At 47.6% G+C, this 16,102-nt stretch overlaps 1 protein-coding gene across 6 annotated transcripts in view; it reads right to left on the reverse strand.

Annotated features, from left to right (window-relative positions):
• Positions 1 to 16,102, reverse strand: part of LOC119372693 (serine/threonine-protein kinase WNK4) — a 352,802-nt gene that overhangs the window by 321,396 nt on the left and 15,304 nt on the right. For all 6 annotated transcript variants that reach the window (XM_049419747.1, XM_049419751.1, XM_037643142.2 and 3 more), the window contains exon 2: positions 7,494 to 8,157. In XM_049419747.1, coding sequence (XP_049275704.1) covers positions 7,494 to 8,081 — 588 coding nt within the window. In that variant the 5' untranslated portion in view covers positions 8,082 to 8,157. The remainder of the gene's footprint in view (positions 1 to 7,493; positions 8,158 to 16,102) is intronic.

Raw genomic sequence — 16,102 nt, forward strand, 5'->3', positions numbered from 1 at the left:
CGGCCATCGGCAGCGCGTGCTGCTCGCATGGCGTACGTGTACGGGTCAAGAGCCCGGTCAGATATGTCCCAACCGCTACTCGAGTGCCCGTCACTGAAGGCAACTACACCATTTCCCTGTGGACGGATGCGAACATTGTCTCCGTTCCACGCGCATCGCGGCTCAAGTGCCTGCGACGCTGGGGGTGGTGGTCGGTACGCACGTGAGGCGAGTATGTCCGCCTGTATGCGTTTTGCCTCCGAGGCCAGCTCGTCCAAATCCCTGAACTTGCCGCCTCTCAAATATGCTGCGAAAGTGGGGTGCGTTTGTCGCGTGACTCGCTCCACCTTCTCGCAATTTAGAGCAGAGGGGTCAGCAATACGATAGAGCTCGTCCATCGCCCTCACGTACTCGAGCAAGGATTCGTCCGGATGCTGAGTACGCCGCTCTAACTCGCGCAGCATGCGACGCTGGTAATCAGCGGGTAAGAATTCGTCGCGAAACCTCGCTCGGAATTCGTTCAGCGTGCTTCACCGGTGGCCGGTAAGTCGGAACCACCAGGCAGCCTGCTCAGTCAGTGATACTGGAACGACGCGTTCTAGCATCTCGCCATCGGACAACCCCGTTGCCTGCTGGTAAGTCAGCATGCGGTCGAGGTAATCATTGGGGCTGACCGTGTCATGATACCCGCTGTAGGTGGGTAAGTCCACCTTTACGCTTGGTCGCGCAGCTGTGCTGGGCCTCAGCAGAGTGTTCTGCACGACACCCGTCAAAGTCTCAATCAGGCGCAAGGCATCCCTTAAAACCTGTGGAGACTCGCTCTGGCCAGTAAGGTCTGGCACAGGAGCTGATTGCGTTGAGCCGGTATGCCGCTGTGGCTCCCTGCTCTCCGCGCACTTGGACAAAGGGCTCGGCGTAATGTGCCTCGCGCCTTCGAGCGGACAATCTAATGGAGGGAGGGCCTCATGTGTAGCGCCACCCTCACCGAAGCAAATCAGATCCCCGTGGCTAATGTTCGCTGTAGGGTCCGACTGTGCGGTAGCAGTTACCGCCGCTTCGAATTGTTGCCTGTTGGCAGCCACCCTTGACAGCGTGAACAGCGGCTGTAAGTCAGCCTCGTCTGCTGCCATGGTTGTTCGTGTAGCGGCAGTCACTCACACAAACTACTCGTCCTGTTTAACCACTGGCCCCACGTAGGGCGCCAAATATAGGGGTTACTTTGTAACAAGCAGATCCGCGCGTGCGAAACTGCCCCGTCTTTGGATCACACAGCGCACTAGAGGAGTGTAGTTACTCGCTACTAGGTGCTACGCAGCAGCCCTAACAGTCAGAGCTGTGACCCCCTATCCCGCGGTTCGCGTAAGTTGCGACCGCGGCGGGTTTCAGGCCAGTGGTAACAGAGACGAGTTCTTTGCCTGACACAGTTTACTGTGTCAAAAGCGCCACCAACGCAACAAAATACAAGGTAAGAACGAAGCGGCGGAGTAAGTTCCGCACGACAACGTCAAAACAACAACAAAATGGGAAGCACACGAGATTGAGAGCGATAAGGTTCGACTCACCTCTCGTGGCTTCGCAGTCCGGCCCTGAGGCAGTGTTACCTCACAATAGACCGGGTGTTGCGCAGGGGGTGATGGCGTCTGGGTGGCTCCCGACTCGATCAAGCTGTGGTCGTCACCGCTGCTCGAGTCGAAAGACAAGGCGGTCCCCAAGAAAGCCACGCGCGTCCCTTGGGGTCTGGAGAGGAGTCTCTCCAGAAAAGGGCAAGGAGGGAAAACGGGGCATCTCGACTTCGGCCAGGGAGCAGGGCACGAAGGGCTGCGGGAGCGGCACGTGCCCTCTCCCACGCAACCCCCCTCGCCACTGCGCGTACAAACGTAGCGCGAAGCCGAGGTGCCGCCGCGTTGAAGACAATGGGTTGCGTGTGCAACCCCACAACTGGAAGAATAAAACACATTTGGTTGTCCCGTCTTTTAGCGCTGTTTCTACAGTTAGTAACTGGACTTTCACAATGCGAGAAGACCGCGAGTAATTATTACTGTAGTCGCTGCGTGAATTCGCCGAGTTACGTACTGACTCATGTAGTCGAAATGAACGAAATGGATGAACTCAGACAGCCAAAATAGAAGGCGAGACAGCGCTGTCAGCTATCCACACTTGCTGTCTTTATTTCTTGTGCAACACGCTCAGGAACCGATATAGTTTCACACGTGAGTCACGTGCCTTCGTGTTATCTGCACTGCTGTGGCAGGCCACAACACCGCAATACTTCGGACCTCGCTTGCGCTTCCGTGGGGTCGCTTCTGCTCACGTGGAAATGCAACTTCTCACAGCAAGTCTCTCGGTTCAGCGTGCCAAGCTGTCGGCACGGCGCCCCAGTTCCCCGCACCAACTGAGTAGAGCACGCGCGCGTTCCCGCTGCCGACAAACAGGTTGAGTCGGCAGCGCTTGCACCCAGTTGCGCCAGAGCTTCTCTCCAGAGCCGCAGCGCGGCGCTGTCGTCGCGCCACAAACTTGAGCTTGGGTTCCCTATTGAGGGAGCAGAGTCACATGGTGGCACTCGCGTCGTTTTGACAAACATGTGAACGTCTATGCCCAGATGACATTTTGTTTTCATGGTTTCTTTTTTTTTTTTAATTGTGTCAGTGCTATGGCACTTGACTCTTAGCTACTATCCTGTGCCACATACTCCAATGCGTGCGGTGTCTTTTGCACAAATTCTAATGCCTCCGTAGTGTCCTTATCGAAGTTCCTCTTGCATTGTGTGTCGTTACGAAGTCTGAAGAATGCAAGAAAAGGGGTTGCGTCTTGTGGCTTTCACACATCGGCAAATTGAAGGACTTCGTCGATGCAAGTTTGACTTACATGCAATGAGATTGACTAATATGCAAATAAGATTTTAACAGCTATAGCACCACCGGTACCGATGCTGGATTTAACAGAACAAGCATTCACTTAACAGAAGCTATCTTGGCGCATTCAAAATCATAATTGGATTGTTAGCACAAGTTTTTTCTAAACTGTCCTTTTCCGTCCCATACATTACCTATGTGTCTGTATTGCTTTTTTCAGGTCTGCTTACGGCAATACGTCTTTAACGTGCTGGCAGCGTAAGCTCTCTGCTTTATTATTACTTTTAGCTGTCTGCATTATCTATCCTACTGTTTACAGACTTATATTCTACTTAAGTTTATTGTTATGTCAGGGCGACGTTGAGAACAAATATATAATAATCTGCGCATGTGTGGAGTATACAGTAACAAAAGTTCTGCTTACTGCTTAGTAAAATGGCAAAATTGAGTTTTCGTGATAATAAGATAACTTATTAGGAGCCATCTCAAAGATGCTAGCAAAGGGATTGGAGAAACATTGTTATACGAAATGCTCCGTTTTTCTAATGCGTCTCAACAAGTCGGCTAACACTATTTTACATAGGCACTGAATTTTCTGTGCCTTAGATGCCTAATTGCCTTAAACTTAAATGCCTTAACCTTAAATGCCTAATTGTCATGGCTATTAGGGGTTAACCGCCGCGGTGGTCTAGTGGTTATGGTTCTTGACTGATAACCCGTAGGTCACGGCGGCCGCAATTCGGTGCCCGTGTGCTTATATTTAAGTTATTTAACACCACGTGGTTGAAATTTCCGGAGCCTTCCACTATGGCGCCTATCATTATCATATTGTTATATGTTGAATGTGGTAGAGGAGCGCAGCCACAGCTGCTGGTGTGGCACTGGAAGAGGAGGAAGATGAGGAGCCAGAAGATGGAATTATGGCTGCCGATCGTTGTTATTAAAGTGTTTGCAAGTCAGTGATATTTTCATCGTTGCAGTATCGTGGTTCTGTGGGACGTTAACCTCAACAATTATTATTAGCTCTTGGGAGTGCCGCCTGTATCGTGTTCCTATACTTATTCGCTGTATTTGACACAGAACCGTTTTTCTATTTTACTTAGTTATATTTGTTTTCTTTTTTAGTCTTCTCTAAATATTTGTACTGTTACTAATCACCAGGTAATCGGAGTTTAAGTGGCAATATAGTGTGAACAGCTGCGGTGTCCTGCGGCACTTCATGCAACTATAGAACACGTCTGACACATTTTCTGGGCTGCAGATGCTCTCTCATAAAAGAAAAATTGTTAGGAGATTGCACATCACCGAGTATGTCGCTAATGAACGCTTTACGCCAGCAGATAAGTAGAATATAAAAGTAATTGCAGTTTTGTGTCTACGTAAACAAGATGTGTCGCAAAGAATGTCACTACCAGCGTTCTCGCTGATGTACACCTGTCCGGTGATCGGGTATTGCGAAAACCGTGATAGATTTATGGGCAAGGCAGAACTTAACAATGGTATTTGCACCAATTGTGCAGCATTTTATTGAAGATGTCAGCCCACTAGCTGGTCGGCAAGCAGAGCATTGACTCCACCCAGTTAAAAAAGCGGCAAGCAAATACCGTTATCAGCGAAGTGTATAAAGAGCTGTCATAGTAAGCAACCCCAATAAGTTGTTTCGGAACAAAAGTAATATACCTTCAGCAAGAAATACAAAACTTTGGAGATACTAACAGACATTTCATTCAAATGAAACAAAATTGGTCGCAGTTAATAAACTTTCAAGCGAACATTTTAGTGCATCAGCGTTTAGTGCTACATTACTGTATATACAGATATATAATAACAAATTTCCGAATGTATAAGTATCTTAAGATACAATTGGAGTGTATCATATTGGATAGAATCGGCATTGTGGTATCTTGTATATGTATCTCAAATACTTCTTGCCTGAGTATCTTGTATCGTATCGCGATAATTTTCAAAGTATCTTTGTCCAGCCCTGGGCATATTGTAGTTTATCCGTGAGCTGAGCATTGTGCTGTACGTGTGCTGTATTGAGCTCTAAGTACTGTTTATAATCAATGCCACAAAGTTTATAACAAATATTTACGATGCACTTCAGATTTATAGTTTGCCAAAGCTTGAAGGAAGCATAATAGTCGGTCGGTCGGTCGACCGACTATTAGTCGGTCGGTCGGTCGGTCGGTCGGTCGGTCGGTCGTTAGGTAGTTAGGTAGGTAGGTATGTCGGTAGCCGTGTGCTCCTTTTCTTTTTTTCCGTTGTCATAGCAACCAGCGGCTCGCGTAGACGCGCCTAGGCACGCAGAGGCAGATGCGCCGGTCCACGAAGCACTCGTTTCTACGAGGGCACCGACAGAAGCGTCAAGTTGCGAGCAGTTTTTCTCCGTCTGCCTGCGTGTATGCGTGTGTGGCTGTTTGCGTGTGTTATACATATGCCTTGTTATTGAATGCGGCAGAAAGGCGAAAACAGAATTTCACTGAAGATCCAGCGCTGCTCATCGACTTGAAAGCGTCGCATTGTGATAGCTAAAAATTGTGATAGCACGCGGTGTTAGTGAAGGACAACACAAGAAAGTGGGAGCAGCTCAAAGCAGCAAGAGCGATGTGCGGCCACACAGCGGCACCATGAGTGCAAAAAAGGGAGAAAAAGTAGCCCATCCCACAGTAAAACACGTTCGCTTCCACACCGTAACCGCAGTGATTTTTTCCCACGTTTAATAATGCGCGGCAGTATGGCTAGCGTATGCCCACCAAGTAGGGTTGCCACCTGCCCGGTTTTGGACCGGCCGGGCCGGTTTTTGAGACAAGGGGCCGGTCGCCGGTCCGCACCTAAGACCGGCCATCATTGGCCGGTTTTTTGCTCATCGTATCCCGAGTATTTTTTTTTTTTTTTACTCTTCTTCGTGTTGACCGCACGTGTTGACTGAGGAATTCCACCTGCGCGGTCGGGGGCTGACCGGCGGTCAGTCCCCGACCGCGTAGTTCAACAACTACGACGGCAAATATTTATCGTCAATCACCAAAACTCTTACGCTATTAGTCAACCACTTTCTCGGATCCCTTCAAGTCTAGCGATCATTGAAATAGAGCATATTATTGCGCGTGTATGGCACATGAATATCCGACATTTTTGTGGCGTAGGCACATTTTAACGTTCCTTTGTGCCTACAATGCCACTGGCCTGTTGGATTCAGAGGCAAAGAAGAGCTTTTTTATGGACGAAGCATTGTGGTTCTTTTTCAGTGCAGCACATTCAGACTAATAAGCGAAGCGTCATTCCAATCACGGGTACTTTTATGTCAGCAATTAGGCTATAGTTGGTTAGCTGAGTGTGCTGCTTTTGTTTGTGCATTGGGTTTATTTGGCTCAATGAAAGCAACGTTACATTAAATGGCACTGCATGCCGAAGAATTGAAATAGCGTCTATTGTTCAACATTATTTTAGTCTCCTATTAACTCCCCCCCGCCCCGAAGGGCCGGTTTTTTTTTCGGTAAAAGGTGGCAACCCTACCACCAAGTGACCATTCACAATTTGAAAAGTGCCGCACAAACCGAGGGCCACGAGCAGCTGAACGAGTGGTGGCACGGGAAAACCGACATAGTGGGGGCTCGTTTCCAGCGGCAAGCTCGGGAACATGAAGTGCTCGCTTCGAGAAGCAGAATCTGCTGAGCAACACAGCGTCGCTGAAATCTTCCACGGAAATCTGACGGTTGCCGAGCACATACTTGCAGCAAAAATTGCACATATGGACGCCGATCGCGTACGTCACCTTTTCTTTAATGACTTTGTAAAGCTTCTTGCGTAATCAGCCATAGCGCAACGCATAAGTGGCGCCTTAAGGTACCTGCCGGGCTACCTTATTGAACGCCACCTTTTCACGGCGATAAGGTTAAGGAACGGTTGGATTGGGGCATAAGGTTTGTTTATGAAACGCGTTAAGTGCCAGAAGGTAAGGAGGGCAAAAGATAAGGGTAAGGTTGGTTTGTGTATACGGGCCTAATAATGGTTTAGGGGGTGCTTCCTTACTTCACAAAAATTATAATTATTTATGGCATAGTGGGTACCTTGCAAGTGAGCAGGCACTTTGCACTATGCGATATAGGTGTAGTAGTTGCCCAAAGAGAGTTTACAACGGGCTCTACAAAGGCCACCCTTCCAGCTTTCGCTATGCTGCGTGTTTTGTGCAGGCCTGGCATTTTTTTAATCTGTCACTGTCAACATGAAAGCTGTCTCGATGTTCACAGTTCCACTGAGGTGTTATATCTTATTCAAACACCCAGCACACAAGATTGTGGTTAATTTAAATTCTCAATTGCGTGAATTTCATAAAGTATGTACTACAGTGTGTGTCCTCTACAAGTACAGGAGACCCAAGTCAGGTGAGACAAGCCCTGTGAAAATGGTACAGCAATGTGTTAGACTGCACAGGTTCTCTTTCATTCCAGTCCCAGCATGTGAAATAACTCCTTTCTCGGAGGTTAAATAAAGACCCTTGTAATGTAGTTCAATCAGATCTTATTGGCAACTTTTGTTCTCACTTCATTACAGCTTGCATGTCTTTGATAATACTGACACTAGTCAAAAAGTCTCATAAAAAGTAACCATCTCTGGCCAGACAACAAGTAAATTGAACATTTCATGGCACAAGCAACTGACCTGCAATTCACACCAGGCGACTGCCACCCCCGTGGCAGTGTCCAACCCCTTGTACACGGTCTTGAAGGATCCACGGCCAATTTCTTCCTCAAACTTAAGAAAGCGGCCATCGGGCGATGTGTCCCTGGCCTGGACGTCCTCATCAGCGTTGACCACGATGGCCGATGCGGCTTTTTCCAAAGCGGCACCGTCCTCGGGCCTACTCTCAAGCACAAGAGTGTCATCACCATCACGCACCATCACCAACGGCGCACTGTCACGCCGCTCATCATCCACCACTGCAGAGGAGTCCACCACTGCGGTGTCCTCCAGCTCGATGGCTCGCCGGGGCGCCGTACGGCGCTGCTGCTGCTGCACCGTCACGTAGCGAAAACCTCGCGCCGCCACCGCCGGTTCGGGTCTAGCGCGAGTCGAGCTGGCCGCCGGCCGCCGACTGGGGCCGCCATCAGGCGGCGTGCGGCGACGAGCGGCCGGCTGTCGCACCGAGGGCGGCGGTGGCGGCTGCTGCTGCCTGGCCTTGCACGGCCTTCGGCTTGGCTCGCCACACTCGTCAGGCTGCTCCTTCGGCTGCCTGTTGCCCCTCAGCATGTCCGGCAGCCACAGCAGCGACGACGTGTCCCAGGCATTGGCCGCTGGATTCACCGCGGCCGGTCGATGGGCCCCGCTGTGCACAATCAAGTGATTTACTACCCCCAAATGGTTTATGCTTTACAAGCCTGGACTGCATAGGTCCTTCACCTCTTATACAGACCAATTTATGTGCGTAATTTGTTAAAAGGTGCTAAACATGCTCATCGTTTGCCACCATGACGAGCTTTCACCGTACTGGAACCCAGCACTGTTTTGTGACGGCACTCGATCAGACCGGCCTTCTTGCATTTGCACCACACAAGTAAATACCAGGTTGGTGGCAGCATGTGGTCAAGAGATGCACAACAAAAGCACCGAGTGTGGCCACAACAATTTGCAATGCACGAGTGGAAGATCACAGAATGCAGCCATTGGAGTAATTTTTATTAACCCAAAGCTGCCTTGATAGAAGGTGCTTGGCTTAACCTACTGTGTGAACTAGTTGCCTTAGTTGTAGTCAAACTGCCTACACAATTTTTAACTGTTCCAACGACCTCTTCCCACAGCTCTTTTTTAGGACTCCTATATCCACGAGCAACTCCCATTTGAGCCATACTTAAGCATTCCTGTTTGACAGACTCCCTGCTGCCTATGCAGTCAAGGATGTTTAGCAAATTTCTTCTAATTGTTTTTAGACAGTTTTGGTAACACAAAAGACTAAGTCATTTAAACACAACTTCTTGCACTATACTCTAAGAAAATAAGAGATTCAGAAATTCAGACGAAACAAAACTTACTACTTACACTAGCAGCATGTAAAATCTCTTGGCTGGACGCTTAAGTTCTATGTGTCAGCGTGATATATTATGAAAAAGCAAGTCGTGTAGAACCCAAAGTCATGTGTGCCGTGCCGAGCAACTCATTTTCCAATGTCAGAAGATTTGCCTACACCAGCAGCACCTCCCACATCACCTCATTCCCATTTATTATGTGGAACCTCATTAACTACGTCTTCATGAATATTTCTTTCACAATCTGTTGCCCCATAAACACACCTCAGACAAGTCTCGACGATGTGTTAGTTGAAACAGCTTTGCACTAGTGGTGCTAAGCCTGAAGGAAGAGCGGAGCTGGGCGAATTCCTTAATAAAAGTAGGCGCAACGCGCCTTAACGCAGCATTTCTGGCTTTTCTAGGCTTAACTTGGCTTTTTTAGAACTGTCTAGGCTCTCCCAAACTTGGCTAGGCTATTTCCCAAAGTTGGCTTGGAAAGCAAATGCCACCACCTGGTGAACCCAAGCCGAGTTCTTTCTTCATCTTCCTTCTTTTAAGTGTCTTTCTTTATTGCCCTCCCTCCTCCTTTCACTCCACTAACTCTCACGTCATTTCCCTCCTCCTCACCCCCTTGCCGTGATATGCTATGCTAGGAGCTGCTGGGCACATACCCGCTTTCTGTGGCCCCCTCAGTCTTACATCACTCATCCTCACATTCACTTCCCTTTCCCACCCCCTTGCTAGACAATGCTATGCGCAACTATGCTACCATAGGAGCTGCTGGGCACATACCAGCTTTCTGTGGCCCCCCCCACTCTTACAATACTCATCCTCACATTCACTTCCCATTCCGACCCCTTGCTAGACAATACTATGCACAACTATGCTATGCTAGGAGGAGCTGCAGGGCACATACCAGCTTTCTGTGGCCCCCCCACTCTTACAATACTCATCCTCACATTCACTTCCCATTCCGACCCCTTGCTAGACAATACTATGCACAACTATGCTATGCTAGGAGGAGCTGCAGGGCACATACCAGCTTTCTGTGGCCCCCTCACTCTTACAATACCCATCCTCACATTCACTTCCCATTCCCACCCCTTGCTAGACAATACTATGCACAACTATGCTATGATAGAGCGGCTGGGCACATACCCACTTTCTGTGGCCCCTTCACTCTTACATCACTCATCCTCACATTCACTTCCCTTTCCCACACCTTGCTAGACAATACTACGTGGAAATATGCTATGCTAGGAGCTGCTGGGCACATACCCGCCTTCTGTGGCCCCCTCACCCTTACATCCCTCACCCTCACATTCACTTCCTTTTCCCACCCCCTTGCTAGACAATGCCATGCGCAACTATGCTACCATAGGAGCTGCTGGGCACATACCAGCTTTCTGTGGCCCCCTCACCCTTACATCCCTCACCCTCACATTCACTTCCTTTTCCCACCCCCTTGCTAGACAATGCTATGCGCAACTATGCTACCATAGGAGCTGCTGGGCACATACCAGCTTTCTGTGGCCCCCTCACCGTTACATCCCTCACCCTCACATTCACTTCCTTTTCCCACCCCCTTGCTAGACAATGCTATGCGCAACTATGCTACCATAGGAGCTGCTGGGCACATACCAGCTTTCTGTGGCCCCCTCACCCTTACATCACTCATCCTACATTCACTTCCCTTTCCCACCCCCTTGCTAGACAATACTATGCACAATTATGCTATTGTAGAAGCTGCTGGGCACATACCCGCTTTCTGTGGCCCCCTCACCCTTACATCACTCATCCTCACATTCACTTCCCTTTCCCACCCCCTTGCTAGACAATACTATGCACAATTATGCTATTGTAGAAGCTGCTGGGCACATACCCGCTTTCTGTGGTGCATACGCATTCTTTTTTCCAGTCCACGGATTACACCTTACGCCCGGCTCAAACAGCTCCATTGTTATAAAAGTTTCAATACACTTACAACTATTATGTCAAAGCACTGCAGTATTCTTTGGCTGCTCAAGCAAGCTGATGATCAGTCCCCCCTCCCACCCAATCAGTATCTTCTGAATAGGAAGTCGAGAGTTTGGCGGAAACCCGCCTGGCCGGGGAAAGACATGGACAAAGGAAACACAGCGCCGACCAAAAGTAAAAATATATTCTCAAAAAGACGTTTCGGAAGATTGTGAACAAGGTTCCCATGTGGGAGCCGAAATGTCTTTTTAATAATATATTTTTACTTTTGATCGGCGCTGTGTTTCCTTCTGAATGGGCATTACTGGATGGACAGGAGTGTCACACTCGGCAGTGATAAAAAGTTGCAGCATGTGAGTGTAAATTCAAAGCAACAGCTGCCAGCCAGTTTTATGCATGATAGCTGCAACACACAGCAAAATATATGAAGACCAGAAGGAGTATTTCAGAATTCCATCTTTACTATGAACTACAGCATGGTGCAGGAAGGACTGTACAAAACGATCATGAAGACACAACACAAAGGGTGAGAAGGCATCTTGACAAAAGAAAACCTTAAAGCAGCATGCATGCTCTGTTATCACACAGATGAACTTTCTCAAGGTGAGCAAAACCTGCCGCTGCAAAGCACGCAAGCATAATTCTCTACAGCTTCATTGTGGAGTGGTTCTTAAAGCACACCGCAATATTTGACATCTCAAACCCTTGCTACTTAACCATTTGTGTCAGCAGGGCACATACGTCCCACTTTTCGTTGTGCAGAAAGAAGTCACAGTTTCGCCGCAAGGGCGAAGCAATGAATGCGATAGCAAGAAACTAATGCTATACGAAGTGAGGCTCGCCAATGGATATTCTCAGTTTGAACAGCGCTCCTGTTGCAAAGGCGGCCGAAGCAGCGAAGGAAACTAGCGTGCTCCAAGTGTTGAGCTGTGACACTTGATAGTTCGCGCTCATCTGTTTGTTCGTTTAGCGGAGTCCCTTGAGCTCGAGTGACTTTCGTACGCTCGATAACATGAGCGCGGACATCACGGTGAAAGCTTGAAACACCCCTCCTCACCTCACCACGAGAAAACCACGCGAGCAGACAGCGGAAGGGCAAGGTTCTCCCTGTGCAAATGTAAGAAGCGAGCGAGCTCGCCGACGACTTTTAAATGCGCCCGTCGTGCTCCTAGTGCCATCTCGCTGGTAATGAAGAAACGCTTATAAGCGCCTTCCGTCTCTGAGTCCGTCCAGCGGTAAAGGGTGTGTATATAATGCTCGCCGTTAGCTACGTAGAGGATCTGCGTTTCATGGCGTAGTGGTTAGCGACACTCGCTGCAGAGCAAGAGGTCCCTGGTTCGATTCCGTGCTTCGGAAGCATTTTTCTGAATTATTTTTCTTTGGGGCTTTTATATATATATATACATACTTATACATATACGGTGCATGACGGCGACGGCAAAATCCAGCCGAGACTGTCCATATAATTGCTATCGCAATAAAATTTTCTCCCGCATCACCAGTCGCCATTAGCGCAATGCTAAGTTGCTGCTATTGCACTAGTCTTTGTAAGCTCGAGAAAAATTGCCTCGGTGTACTCTCAAAAGGTGGCGGTAATGCCAGAATACTGTTGAAATTTCATCCATTTCTGACGAATGCTTCCGATTTTTCCTCTCATTGAGATAAAAAACAAAAATCGGCCTTTCAAAATGCCAGGTAATTTTCTTTTTCCTGCTTTTTAAAGAGGCAACTTTAGCTCCCAGTCATCATGTGTTTTTGCAAATTTGCGCAGTAACTCGAGCGAGAAATGCATCGAAACACAATCCTGTGCGACACTGCCACATTCTTCACTAAACCTAATTGTCATGAATGGTGTATGGGAATATTTTCTTGATATAATATACCTCCCGAAAAATGGGCAGATATTAAGAGACAACTGCAGTGCTTGACCATTTAGACAGCGAAAAAAAGGACAACAGGGATAAAAAACGGCTTGTGTATGCAGCGAAGTAAGCATTACAGGAACAGACCACAACCCTATGAAGGCTCGGAAGACGCGCAGGTGCAGGCAGTGTTCTACTGCTGGAAATGAGATGCACACAACATACCTTGGCAAAACCTCTGACGTGCTCCTCTGCATCACTTGTTTCAGCCGTTTCATGCTGAATATCCAACGTGACCGCAAGAAAGTGCCTTCATGAGTCAGTGGGACAATGTTTTCCCACTTTTGAAAACCCTCTCATGCATCAGCCGGACGTGTGTCCCACATTTTCTGAATAAAGTAGTGCCTTGATTTTGATTAAATTTCTTCGTGGTTTATACGTATATATCCAAACTGTTTTTTATGTCATCATATCACAGTGGTACAAAGGTTTAAAAGGCATTGTAATGTAAAAGGCTTCATTTTGTAATGGTACATTCGGCTGGGCACCACCGCACCGACTCAGATTGCTACAATGAGGAGCACACTCTTGATCCAAACCAGAGAACACGTGTCCGAGCCAAACTTGCAGCTACTCGCCCGAGCAATCGAAGGCCAGAAGAGGAAACACGTTACAGCTTCTTCTGTTGCAAACGGACAAGGCGGGGGAGTCACATGATCAGATGTCAAAGAGAGGTCAGTGCCTCAGAGCGCTTCGAGTTGGAGAGCGGTACCCTGAAAGAACCAGCCGAACATATTCAGAGCACTCGATCTGCATCAGCCGAACGTGTATGAAGGTGCAGGAACACGACAAAGTGGTTTAGCCACAATGTGTTATTGCAAAAAGCTGCCAGCGCCATGTAAAGTATTACATAAAAAATGTATAATCTTCATATTCTCATGTACTTCTTTCACACCTCAAGCATGGAACAGGTGTGCACATGTCTAGGTCATAAAACACTGGACAAATGCATTCAAGATTATAAGACTATATCATAATTTGTGACATAGCACAAATAGATAGTGTAAAAAAATTGAAAACTCTCAGGGCAGCGAAAATTACAATCACTTTAAATTTGGACTGCACAGGGTGTGCGTTTGTGCTGCTGCTGTGGTGCAATCTAAAGAGAACATCGATGGCAGCCAAAAACCACTCGTACTGAGTTGTGCAACCGAAAAGGAAGTGATCCAAGATTCAAGATAGAAAGTCGCTTTTGGATAGAATTTATCAATTATTTTTACAGGGACCCTGCAACACTTTTTACATTACTGGATGTGAAGAATGCTTCACTCAACAGCTGAGCAAAATGGTGGTCATTTCCATGTCACAGGGAATGCCAACCTAAGCGTTGGTCTCGGATATCTCTCAAAGACCCACTATTAAAACAGACTATTGGTTGGACATGTGAAAACCTCATGAGCATTGCTAACTTTAACAATAGTTACACAAGCGTCTGCAATGGTAATAATAATAATATCTGGGGTTTTACGAGCCGAAACCTCAATTTCCTTACGAGGCACACCAAAGTGGAGGACTCAGGAAATTTCAACTACCTCGGGTTCTTTAACCTAAATCAAAGCACATGGACCTCCAGCACTTGGCCTCCATCGACCACAGCAATTGGGACAGAACCCACAACTGCTGGGTCAGTAGCCGAGGTGTCTGGAACGGCAACAATGTTCATAAAACTTTATATGTATATCAGTCGGTTACACAGTACTCAACAATAAATTTTAAATTTTTCAAACACTCTGTATGTGTATTTATGCTCTGCGTTCACACAGCATGATGCCAAACATTTAACATTCGGAAGACATACTGCCAGCAAATGACATATCAGTTAAGTGAGGAAGCCGTCCTCTGAATGACACTAAATACATTTTTAGTGTCCATAGTTAAAAACAGCGCAAAGTAGACATGGACAAGAATGCACATAGGATTGTGCATTCTTGTCCGTGCCTACTTGGCACTGTTTTTAACTATGGGTACGTACAAACTGGCTCGCATTCACTCGCTTTTAAATTACTATCTTTAGTGTGATATACCGAATGGTGCATGAAAAGCTTAATCCTATTATTTCGCAAATCATTTGAGATTTTCCAAAGTTGTACATAAAACAGACAACCACTATAAATTCCACGAAATTGCTCCAACTTAATATAGCTGAGGATAACAATCCACTTGACCACGGGCGCTTGAATAAAATTACTCTGATTAACCAGCCGAGCGCTAATGCCATGGCAGTCACAAATACCATCATGAATGTAGCAGACTATTTGACCTGCTGTAGAAGGTCATCATCATCATCAGCCTGATTACGCCCACTTATAGTGGACTATAACAAACTTCCTAGTGGCGCAAACGGGAGGGTTCAGGCGTTCCTCTTGGCGAAGAAAAATCCAGGTGGCGCCAGTGCAACTTTTTCTAGTCGCACCGCCTCTTCTACTGTAGGCGCTTGCGCGCGTTTCTTGTGTGCATTTCTCCGCGTTCCGCGTCGTTGTAGGCGTGCCGTGCATTGATAGACAGTTTTAGTTGAGCGCCCGCTACATATATGTGGACGCAGCCTGTCATTGGGAATGGCTGGCAGGCTGCGTCCGCAGAGCTGCTGCGGATGCCCAAATAAAACTGTTTAACGCGTTTAACACAGAACGTGTATCCCGCAGGATGCACTCAGGTTCAAAGTGGAGCTCACAGACCGTTGATGATTCTGTCAAAGGCTTGTCATCCCTTCTTATAGTGAGCTCCCACTTTTCTCTCAGTTCACTGTCTCTGGGGGCAGCGAACAAAGACGCCTTAGGAACACCAGGGAGACCGCTTCTGCATCCCGGAACGAAACAGCGAGAATCTGTCTTCCTCTTCTGCATCGTGCGCCTTATGTCTACATAGCAGCAACTTCACAAATGGACACACGCGAGATTATTTTCTAAGCAGTTTCTTGGGGAACCATGCCGAAATACGCTAGTTAACTTCGGAATGCCTTTAACTACACGATGTCACAGCAGCGGACACATTAAGGTTCCTTGATGCGTGCTTTCTCCGCTTTCGAGGAGGACGTACAACTGCGGTGTCTAAGCGGTGTCTGTAGTGAACTGGAATCGTTATAATTTATTATCACACTCATATTTTCTTCACTACAGCTGATTCGACTAAGGCGCAGCTACCACATTTCAGCGCTTGTGTTGTGTAGTCTTTCTGTGTCCTCGTCTTTTGCGCTGTTTCAATATGAACGCAAACCAACTAGCCCAACTCTCCCTTTTGCTGCAATATTTCAGACACCAGATATACACCAGCTCACGGTGTCTCACCGTTCTTCAACGGCGGCGCCGAGCAGTGCTGTCAGCACTGGACGCTTGTCAAAAAAATAATAATAACTGCGGGTGGCAACAAA

The sequence above is a fragment of the Rhipicephalus sanguineus genome, chromosome 10 (assembly GCF_013339695.2).
Source record: "Rhipicephalus sanguineus isolate Rsan-2018 chromosome 10, BIME_Rsan_1.4, whole genome shotgun sequence".
In the NCBI taxonomy this organism is placed as follows: domain Eukaryota; kingdom Metazoa; phylum Arthropoda; class Arachnida; order Ixodida; family Ixodidae; genus Rhipicephalus; species Rhipicephalus sanguineus.